General features: G+C 36.5%; 1 protein-coding gene across 1 annotated transcript in view; it reads left to right on the forward strand.

The window, feature by feature from the left end:
• The window catches only part of LOC134742793 (vitamin K-dependent protein C), a 56,719-nt gene that overhangs the window by 25,023 nt on the left and 19,315 nt on the right, over positions 1-12,381 (forward strand). The window contains exons 4-8 of the mRNA XM_063675977.1: positions 147-261; positions 789-840; positions 2,172-2,284; positions 10,514-10,632; positions 11,106-11,338. Of these exons, the coding sequence (XP_063532047.1) occupies positions 147-261; positions 789-840; positions 2,172-2,284; positions 10,514-10,632; positions 11,106-11,338 (632 nt within the window). The remainder of the gene's footprint in view (positions 1-146; positions 262-788; positions 841-2,171; positions 2,285-10,513; positions 10,633-11,105; positions 11,339-12,381) is intronic.

Below are 12,381 nucleotides of genomic sequence, written 5' to 3' on the forward strand. Positions count from 1 at the left end.
ATGTAGTAACATTTTCGTGATATTTAACTCGTTAAATAAGTAAGCCCGTTACATGGGTCAAAATTTATTTTCATTGTCTTGTTTTTTGTCCCCAAAAATGTGACGGAGTGGAGCTTTTATCAGTACATTTTTGTATTCTGAATTAGGTCCCTGGATGGCGTGGAGCGCGTGGAGTGGGTGTCGGGACGGGCGGCGCTCGCGGCGGCGGCACTGCCTGCGGCGGAGGCGCTGCGGCGACGCGCTGCAGGTCCAAGTGGCAAGGTGGGGTTCCAGTTGGAACATCTCGACTTACGATCCTAATTTAAATATAATATATGTATGTAAATTATAGGACAATTTTACACAGATCGACCATGTCCCACAGTGCTCAAAAAGGCTTGTTGTGGGTACTAGACGACGATGTATATAATATATAGTCATATATAAATACTTAACTACATACATAGAAACAACCATATTAATAAGTATCATGTACATAACAAACATAAGGGAGTACCTTCGCAGCGCTTTATACGTCTTTTTACTGAGGAGATAAGACTTTTATTTTACGCACCGTTTGTCGCCACTCGCCATGCATGATTTATGTATCCATGCCAAATTGCAGCTTTCTAGCACTAACGATCACAGAGACAAGCCGCGGACAGACTGACAGACGGACATGGCGAAACTATAAGAATTCCTAGTTGACTACGGAACCCTAAAAAACACGATGTATTATTCCGTAGCAATCTCTGTGACTGCACCGTTTGTTTACAAACATTGTGTGTTGACAGTAACTTTGTTTACAGCTGCGAGTTACCGAGAAGCCTCGTGCCACCTGCGTCGCTGCATATACAATCAGTAAGCATTCGATACCAGCTACTATATGGATACCTACCCCCTTATTCATAAAACTAAGTAAACTTACAAAACACTGTGAAATTTTGACTCTATCTAACAAACAGAAATGTCAAAATGATGGATAGGGATAGAAGATTATCAACAGTTGTTAGATTTTACAAACGATTATGAACAACGCTATTAGAGTGCGTGCGAGTTATGTATGACATGACTTCCCGTTAAAGGGCTTAGTACATTTACCTCTTTCGCGGATGAGTACGTCAGCGTTCCCGTAACCCCACCAATAGAGCGCCGAGGCGGCACATGGGGGTTTTTTTTAGTGGGTACACCGTGGGCTTCATTAGCCTAGACGGGAGTCCCACATAACCACTCGGGACTCGGGACACCCCCCGCACCCGGGTGGTATGCGGAATGCATTTATCCCTCCTAACAAAAAAAAGTACATTTACCTCTTCGCAGGTTATATTCTACCTATAAAGTTTTCTGTTTCATGAAAACCACCAACTACATCGAACACTATTTATACACATAAACATAAACCAATACGTCGTTTGAATCATACGAATTATCCCATAGTAACAGATGTAGTTTAAATATCAGAAACAAAGCAACAGATCGAGAACAAAACGTACAAACTGTGAATAGATGAATAAAACTCGAGCGAATGTTTGTTTTTTTAAATAAAGCCGATGAATTCTGAATGTTTGTCGATAATAACACCTGTTATAAACTTTTATTCTAAACGAATGTTCTGAATAAAGAATAAAATCACGAAACAATGCCACTCATAAGTCAAAATAATTGCACCGAGAATTATACTTTTCTAAGCTAACAGAAGATTGGATAATAATTTACTTTATAATGAATAATATTATACTGCTTACAAGTTTTTGCAAAAGTACCAGAATCTTCAAGTTTGTGAAGAGTCTGTATTTATTCAGTGTAAGCCAAGCCAGGGTATAACAAAGACAAAGTGACAAAATTTTCGTAGTACCTATGTCTGCGTTTTGTATAATCTTATACAATGAATACGGTACCTAATTTACTAATTTAATGTTTAAACAATAATAAAGTTAATACAAATAATAAATCAGTATATGAACTTTTTGACGCCTTTTTTTTCTTCCTGTATGGATGAAAAGTGCTCTAGCCTACTGTACGTGTAAAAATTAACAAATAGAAGAGAGATTAATTTAAAATTTTCGTCATTAATAAGAAATGTCGAAGTGACACATTTCGACATAAAATGAAAATTTATACATCCTTTCGTAGAAATTGTCTTATATAAGTACTTAATTTAACAGTTTAAAAGGTTTATTTTTTATTAACAGATCCAAAACCGCCAGTTAGATCTGAACGAGGACGTCCAGAAGAGATTCCGAGGTTTCTCGGCGTGGACTTCATGGAGTTCCTGCTCCCGCCGATGTACTACCGTCAGAAAAAGGTATCCATTACATTTTACCAGACGAGAGAAATAAATATGTATATACATATAAGTATAGTCCGCCTAAGCAAACTTTGCACCGACTTGAACAGAACATCACCATCATTACGTATAAACGTCATATTTTTATAGAAATTTGATACTTATTAATGATGACATTGAAACTCTTTGTCATTCCAAATGCCATGCAGAGCTAGCCTGGTATGACTATATACGAATATGACTCTTTTGTGAAGTTTACGTTGGCGCAGTCATACTTACGGCGCGATTCGGGAAATGAATTAGAGATTCACTAGATATGAAATAGTAAAGATATGTGACATTTCACAGAAAAGGTACCTTATGGCGGCTGGCGCTTACGTCGCATAGCGTCGCAAATTATTGCGGCGCTATGCGACGTAAGCGCTATCCAATATTATTTGGAGCGGCGTTAATAATAGCGTAAGCGCCGACCGCCATAAGGTACCTTTACCCGTGGGACGTCACATATATCTTTACTATTTCATATTTAGTGAATCTCTAATTCATTTCCCGAATCGCGCCGTTAGACAGACTATATTTCGTTTTGTAACTTCAAATACCAAGCCGCAGACATCCGTTGAATGTTGTTTTTTGTATTTTCCAGTCCCGAAAACTTACATTCTTTTACATAGGTACGAGTGAGAAACTAGTGTTTATATAAGCAACGATATCTATTTGCTAAAGTAGATAATTCAAATCCATATTCAACGATTATGGATTTGGATGGCTAAATGTGTTAGTAATATTCAAATATAAACCTGCCAAATTACTTTTACTAATCAATTGACGCGCCCCGCCCTGCAGTTGTTCGTCGGTGGTCAGACTTGTAATAAGGATATAGGTAGGCACACTTAGGTACTAGAAAGTTTCTTTGCTAAGTATATAAATTGTATAAATTTTGCGGAACTAGCTTTTAGTGTGAGGATCTGATCACTGATCGAATAACTAAAATTGGAATACGCCTGTTAGACCATTAGTTTCAAAACTACATCCGAAAATCTGTAACACTATCGTTACAATACAATAAAAGTACTCTTTGCACATACAGTAAATATAATAAAAGAACAAAATACAAAAGAAAAAAGAAACAAAAGCAGAGGTAAACAACAGCCGGTCTTATCGCTAAAAAGCGACGTACGACGTTAGTAGTTACTTGATATACGTACTACGTGGCTTCACGGCACTGGCATACGTGGGTGCACAATTTACTATGAACATTATATAACTCACTACCTATGGAGTTAAAACTAGTACGAAGTGATATCGCTTTTGCAAAACGCCTAAAAACGCTACTAATAAACCTCGCTTGCTATACCATTGACGAATTTGTCGAAGCGTGTAGTAACTAAATTGAAAACCTAAACCTTGTACAACAGTATTAATCATAACAATGTGTGTACCTATTATGTACCTACCCAATTTTGTAAACTTGACATGTAAAACACTATGTTTTATGAATAAATGCTTGAATCTTGAATCTTGAACACTGAAAATTCTAAGCGCAGCAAATGCAGATAAAATCCAGAATATACGGTACTCTATTTACTAATCACGTGATTTCTGGAGATTGCTAAATGCAAAGAGAATATTGCAGAATTTAAATCGGACTAGAAACTATCAGAAAGAATAACATTAACAATATTATTCACATCTTCACTCCATTCTATTTCTCCGTTCATTTTCATTTCATTTTTGATATGAATTGAATTTTTAGGGATCCGTACCTCAAAAGGAAAAAACGGAACCCTTATAGGATCACTTTGTTGTCCGTCTGTCCGTCAGTCTGTCTGTTATAACCCTTTATCTCGGGAACGCGTGAAGGTATCGAGTTGAAATTAAAACCATGCCGCATGTAGCCGCATGAAGCTGTGAAAAAATCAAACTTCTAAGTTAACGTAAAAAAAAGTTACGGCCGTTTATACCGCGAAAAACGTATATTTCGACACTCTCGAGGGAATCAAAATTTAAAGGGTACTTTCCCTTGACTTAGAACTATGAAATTTGATAAGTACCTAATATCCAATTTCCCAAGAATACCGAACATTCTCCTTACGTGTGAAAGTCAAAAACCGACATTGGCAAATTCACCCTGTGCAAAATTGCAGGGAGTAAAAGCCAGATAGTAAAAAAAAAGTAATATCCTATTACACTACAAGTACAGGGAAAAATCGGAAAACTATATTTTTGTAAAAAACTAAAAGAAGAAAAGTTAAATTTTGTACGGAACCCTCCGTGGGCAAGTCCGACTCGCAATTGGCCGGTTTTTTGTTTCAGAGCGATTATTTCCGAAAATGTTCACGTTTCATCCCACTTTACGTGCCGTGTCGGGGAGGTTACCTTAATGTTTTCTTCGTTTTATTTTACCACTTTGTCGGCATGATTGAATTATATATCCGTGCCAAATTGCAGCTTTCTGATACTAACGGCGGCATCACGGAGCAAAGCCTCGGACGGACAGACACGGACACTAGAGCTATATAAACTAATTACAGAACTAAATATACCTAATGTCATTGTATGTGCAAAGTTTCATTACATTCCAACACATAGTTTTTTTTTTTATTACAAAAAGGCAAGCATTTGACCGCAATCTCACCTGATGGTAAGTGCCGATGCAGTCTAGGATAGATCATGCTTACCTAAAAGATGTCTATTAACTCTTGATTTAAAAAGATCCAAGTTATAGTGGACTGGGAATATATTTGCAGGAAGTAAATTCCACTCCTTAGCCGTTCGCATGATAAAGCTGGATGCATAGCGTTTAGTACGAATCGGTGGCAGAGTAACGACGTAAGGGTGAAACACAAGTCCGCGTCTAGTCCCACGGTGGCAGAACGGAGATGGGGGGATTAAATTATGTAATCCCATCGCACACTCCCCGAAATGTATCCTGTAGAACACCGATAAACAAGCTACCTTTCTACGGTGTTCAAGGCTCAAGTTTTAAAATGAGAACGAAACTCCGTTTGTATGAGAAGGTGAAATTCGGCCGAGCTTGCCGGGTGCTTAAGTTCCGAACTAGCAAGTCTATTAAAATGGCAACACGATAGCATTTTCGCCCGATACCACAAACCGACGTGGCCATACATATCTGTCTTTGACGACCGGTCTGGCCTAGTGGGTAGTGACCCTGCCTGTGAAGCCGATGGTCCTGGGTTCGAATCCCGGTAAGGGCATTTATTTGTGTGATGAGCACAGATATTTGTTCCTGAGTCATGGGTGTTTTCTATGTATTCAAAATATTTATATATCATATATATCGTTGTCTGAGTACCCATAACACAAGCCTCCTTGGGCTTACCGTGGGACTTAGTCAATCTGTGTAAGAATGTCCCTATAATATTTATTTATTTATCTTGTTATAAAACAGATTCCATAAATTCAAATTTGCTCCAACCAGGGCTTTTAACATATCTTTAAGTCTCTTCTATCTTTTCTGCAACGCAGTTAAGGCAGCGAGATCTCGGGCGATAAGCTTCCACGCCGCTGTTTTTGTTATTTACGCGAAACGTACTAAAATTCTTATCGTTTACGGAGCCGTCGACGATAAATCTTTTCATGGGGTATAAGATCGCAGTGATGTCTAAATTAAAAGCAAAAAACCGGCCAGATGCCAGTCGGACACGCCCACCGAGGGTTCCGTACAAATTTAACTTTTTTTTAAATTATTTTTTTCTTTTGTACAAATTTACAGTTTTCAGATTTTTCCCTGTATTTGTAGTGTAATACGATATTACTTGCCAAATTTCATAGTTTTAGGTGAACGGGAAGTACTCTATATATTTTGATTCCCTTGAGTGTCGAAATGTACGTTTTTTGCGGCATAAACGGCCGTCCCTTTTTCACGTTAACTTAGAAGTTTGATTTTTTCACAGCTTCAAGAGACCGTAGACCTGAGTATATGGTTTAAACTTAAATTTCAACTCTACAACGCGTTCCCGAGACAGACGGAGGGACGGACAGATGGACAGACGGACGGAAAACAAAGTGATCCTATAAGGGTTCCGTTTTTAGGGTTCCGTAGCCAAATGGCAAAAAACGGAACCCTTATGGATTCGTCATGTCTGTCTGTCTGTCTGTCCGTCCGTATGTCACAGCCACTTTTTTCGAAACTATAAGAACTATACTGTTGAACCGCATTAAGATTTTCACACAAAAAAGAAAAAAAAAATTTTTGGGGACCCCATACTTAGAACTGAAACTTGATTCTTGATATTCAAAAATGATATTGATATTGAGGTTTTAATTTTTTTTCTAAACTAAATAGTTTGCGCGACACCAAAGTGGTAAAATGTGTGTCCCCCCCCTGTAACTTCTAAAATAAGAGAATGATAAAACTAAAAAAAATATATGATGTACATTACCATGCAAACTTCCACCGAAAATTGGTTTGAACGAGATCTAGTAAGTAGTTTTTTTTTATATGTCATAAATCGTAAACCCCAATTTACCTTTCATTCAATCAACTCAAATATTTATTAAAAAAAAACATTTAATCTCATAAACATATTTAAGTGGGCTCCCATACAACAAACGTGATTTTATGCCGTTTTTTGTGTAATGGTACGGAACCCTTGGCCGAGTCCGACTCGCACTTGGCCGGTTTTTTTCCTTTTGAGGTAGGGAACTCTAAAAAGAAGTAGAAGATGAATGAGAGCAAGACGGGAAGCAAGGAATGGAATATAAATAAATGAGTTTTGAGGTCAACCGATTAAGTTTAATAAAAAATGAAAATACATTACTTATATTTTTAACTTTTGTATTAGCGATAACGAATTACGAATAAATTAATTTATTAAACTTCAATAAAATAGATCAGTTTAGTAATTAAAGTTTGGTTATTAAGTTCTAAGAAAATCAAGCCAGGGTTTGAAGCATTTATTTTTAGTTTGGAAGCCAAAATCAGTACTTATACAGGTATCATTACAACTTAAATCCGTTATTGAAGTAAGTACAACTCTTTACATGATTGTGATGGAATTGTTCGTCGTATCTCATAAATTCACTAAAAGTAGCTACACTAGCACTAGCAATAGCAATAGTATTTATGAATACATAGTGGGTGGAATAAATTGCGTAAATCGACTCGAACCGCGCTTAATACTTTGATAAGAATGGATCACCAATACTGAAACCTGGGCAACATTTAGAAACGAAAATCCAATACCAATAAAACATAGTCAAAGTCATAGTCAAAAAATATTCTTGATTCAAATAGGCCTAGCAACAAGCACTTTTAAATTGTCAAGTTTTACAAATATTACCTTAGTCTACATATCAGAACAATTTATTGATGCAGTTATTATTGTTCTTAAAACATTGAATTATTATAGATAATATATGTCAAACTTAATAATAAGAATTTCTTTTTCGTCAAACACCAAAATTGTATAAAAAAATACTTGTCTAGAAACTTTCTAGAATAAAAATCTAAATGTCAAAGAATACGGATTACATAATATAGGTAGGTATTCATTGAATTATCAATTTCATCATTATTAACATAATAATAAATAATTAACTATTTTCAATCACAATCCCACGGTGTTTCATCATTCATGTAGTCTTGTGTGCTATAATAGGCTTTAGATATAATATATATACGGAGATAAGCTTACGTTTTACATAATTTTTAAATTTACTATTTGGAAGTTTATTATAAAATCTTACACAATTACCCATGAATGATTTTTTAATTGTATTCCAATTCCTCGTCCTTCACAATGACACTTGTTTGCATATGCCTTACGTTACTACTAGTGACAAACTTAATACATTTAGTCTTTTTCTCATTTAACAATAAATTATTAACATTGAACCAATTTCATTATCATAGGCCTTTCAGTCTATTGCAGACTATACAAACAGTGTCAGGTAGGGTGACAACGTTTCACATGGCTGTATAAGCCAATACGGGAGCGGCAACCACGACCGCAAGACAGGCAGGTGTAGTGTGCCCGTGGCGAACAGTTGTCGCGCTGATGACGCTTACTTGCGAGTGTCTTAAACCAAGCGTCATTGTGGATTTTACTACCGTCGGACACCAGTTTGCGCCACTTATCTCTGTCCTCGGCAAGCTTCTCCCATTGATGAACTGGGATGTTGAAGGCGTGCATGTCTCGCTTGGCGCAGTCCTTATGCCGTAGCATCGGTCGACCGACGCTTCTTTTTGAACCAATTTACTACTTCTGAAATAGCATCGTTTACATCATTGTAAGCTTGTTGCTGACATTTGACTTTGAAAATAAGTGAGGTATCGTCTGCAAACAATACTGTATCATGGTGGGTCTTTACAAGGTATGGCAGGTCATAAATGTAGATAAGGAACAGGAACGGCCCCAATATTGATCCCTGTGGTACACCCATAGAGACCAACGACCCCGGTGATCGCTGTCCATTCACATCGACCCTTTGTATTCTACCGTGTAAGTAGGACTTAATTAAATTCAGTACCGATCCTCTTACTCCATAAACGTGCAGTTTCCTGATCAATGTTTCATGACAGACGCAATCGAAGGCCTTAGATAAAGACTCCTCCCAGGCATCGAAGATTTGCTTAATTAGCTCAACACCAGCGTCTGTTGTTGAGCGACCCCGTGTAAAACCAAATTGTTTGTTATGCATTAAATTATTGATGTTAAAATGTTTCAATAACAGACAAAACTAATTTTTCAAAATTTTTACTGAATGTCGGTAACACTGATATCGGTCTAAAGTTAGTGGGGTGGGATGTGCTACCTGATTTAAATAAAGGAGTGACTTTACTATGTTTCATTAGATCAGGAACCTCACCGCAATCAACACTGATGCATAAATTCAATGCATCATACACGCGTCGCGTTTGCACACAAATTTGTCTGTGGTTTACGGAAGCCGATCGTACGCAGCCGAAACATTTTTGATATAATTCGATACGTCAAATACGTAGTCGGGAATAAGGTTTCCTGTTAGTGAGAGAGATAATTTCTGATATTCGTGAGTAATATTAAACAGTCGACGATCGTTTGTGAAATAATCTCTAGGTGGGTTTACTTTACGAGCACTTAGGCATTAAATGTGTTATAAACTATGTACGTATCTATTTAATTAAGACTATATAGTATCAAATATCATATATTGAGGGTTTTTTACATGATTAAGTCTACATTTAGCATAACTTAAGCTGTTAGGGTTACCGTGTTGATTTTTTATATAAAGTGTTTGATTTAAATTCCTTAATTGGTTTCAGTAGTACTTTAGTTCTTCATACAGTTTCAGTAGGACTTAAGTACCCATATTTTTTTAGGAATATTTATTTTACGGGTGATTTGCCAAAAAATTACATAATTAGGTGCCCCAGGTCAAACTGCGAGTCAACGAGCAGGAAAGGTGAAACGGCAGGCCACTATAAAGCCTCGAGCTTGATTATTTGTATCATGTTTTTTTCTTGCAACTTTTTTCATGTCAGTACTTTTTAGTTCATTTTTAACGTACTCTTTTTCTTTTCTCTGTATTTCTACCTTCTTTTAGTTTGTTAAATATAATGGTATATTTAGTTTAGCCGGTGTATAACACTTGTTTTACTTTCTTGACGATGACTACTATGAGGGTGAATGTGCATACGGACTGGACAATTTGTAATGTAATATTTTACATAATTTTACATTTTAATAAGCATAAAATTGGCTCGTATACATAGTTAAAAGGATTTTTTTGTGTATTGAAATAAATCTCTTGTGACCAGTAATACTTTTTTATTTTACCAATGATAAATGCCAAGGGCCGGCAAACTTTTGAACAAGAGTCAACCACAGTAGAAATCATCAGTTTTAATTTTTTAAATTAATGTCATAAAGTAACAAAAAGTTACTTCTAATGTTCAAAGTCCTCGAAGTCTTACTTGTTTGGGTGTCATGAAGAGCCGTAATTGTTGGTCCAAGAGCCGTGGTTTGCGATTCCTGGAATCTATACGTTTAAAATTGAAATATATTTATTAAAAAAACATAGTGTTTGATACAACCGAAGGTCTTAAAATGAAAAATAGTCCTTATGTTCTACCGTATGATAGGCATGCAATACAAAGTAAGCGGCAAGCAAGCATGAAAAAATACAATTTAAAATATAAACATTTATAACATATCGGATGATAAAAATTACAATTAGGAAATGATTAAATAACAATGATACATATTGATAAATGGCCTAAACAACATATACCATTTGGTGCAGGTACTGCCGCCGGCCAGCCTTATGTGGGCGGAAGGTGATCCACCAGAGCGCTCTTTGCTACCTCGAGGGAAGCTTCTGCCACCGCTGGATCCGCGGCCGCATGCGCCGCAAGGACCCAGGTGAACTTGCACATAGGTACTCTAACTTTACCTAACCTAGTTTATAACTTGAGTTAGTGCTTGATCGATTAATATTGCTAATTATGAAGACTGTTCACGGATAAAAATAATCATTTCCATTGTCATATAATATACCTACTTATCTGTATTAAAACATACACATAATCGGAATAAGTAAAAGCTTCGTCGAAGCTTCAAACGTTATTTGACCGGTTTTGACATATTTTAATGGTGCTTGAAAATAAGATATTCCAGACTGAGTTTTGAACCTTTTGGAATAAACTTGAATGGTAATAAAGTTATATATGTGTAGGTATTCAATAAATAGTTTAAGCTGAAAGTAAAAGTGAAATTTCTTTTTTCCGTGAACAAGTTCAACTACTACTAAAACAAAATAATATTAGAAATAAGAATGTCATGTATATCATGATAAACAAACCTAACAACAAAATATTATTAATGTATTGTTCCAGAAAAAACCGCACCCAACAAGCACTCGCACGTAGTAGAAACAATGCCGCCACCAGCGCTAGCGATCCATCCTGAAGACACGCGGGTTACACCCAGCGTGAAGCACGAATGTGGTAGAATAGGGCAACGCGCCACTGCGCGAGCGCGGATCCGCGGCATGCTGCGGATCATCGGCGGCAGGCCGGCGCCGCCTGGCAAGTGGCCGTGGCAGGTCGCCGTACTTAACCGGTATAAGGTACCTAAGTTACTGTTGAAATTATAATTAACAAACGATACGCGGGTTGCACCCAGGCAAAACTGGAATGTAGTAGATTTAAACATTTTCATGTAAAATGTTGCCAAGATGAAACCATAAGGCTCGCACTCTCAAAAAGTTATCAGATCTCTTGTATAGCCAAGCTTCTAACTCTACAAGCCCTAACGTCACAAACTATACACCTTAGTCAAATTATGTGGCTTGGCACTCATGAACTATGTATTATAAAAAATAATGAATAGTGAATAAATTTTTCACCTTACGTCCATGTGACGGTAGCGAAACGGCCAAGCCGCATAATTCATAATTCATTAGTGCAACCATGGTACAGTATAGATGTAAATTATAATATTATACAATGTTTCACATGGACCCTGTAAGGGCACAGCATATCAATAGCTTACTCATAACATATTATTATTATATTTATAATAATTTGACTAAGGTGTAGAGTTTGTGAAATTAAGCTTGTAGAGTTAGAAGCTTGGCTCTACAAGAGATCTGATAACCTTTTAGGAGTGCGAGCTTTATGGTTTCGTCTTGGCAACATTTTACAAGAAAATGTTTTTGGTAGTGGTGTTATGACCTATCTTTACCTTAACAACAATCTTATCTAACGAAGGATAGGAATTAGGATAGGTACTTGGAAATAAAGCTGTGGGTTAATAACTTGAAAACTTTCTTATTAAATTATTGTTTCTGCCCTTCGGCGGAAAGTTATAATTGTAATTGAAGAGAACGTGAGTTATGGTTAAGCGAATCAGCAAGTTGTAAGTATATAATGTATTGATAACATCTAACATACGTCCCTTGTACAATCTATTAATATAGGTACCCAATTTTCATAAAATATACATTTAAGACTTTATAAACATTTTCTTACCCGGAAGAACTAACAGCTGATGCTAATATTTAGTAGGTGATCTATATATTTAAACAAAGTTCTCAAAAATATTAATACCTTCCAGCTTTAAAAGCGGTAGTTTTATTAACGACGTAGCTATGCTTAGCTTTTAAAAACG

Source organism: Cydia strobilella, chromosome 7 (assembly GCF_947568885.1).
Source record: "Cydia strobilella chromosome 7, ilCydStro3.1, whole genome shotgun sequence".
Taxonomy (NCBI): domain Eukaryota; kingdom Metazoa; phylum Arthropoda; class Insecta; order Lepidoptera; family Tortricidae; genus Cydia; species Cydia strobilella.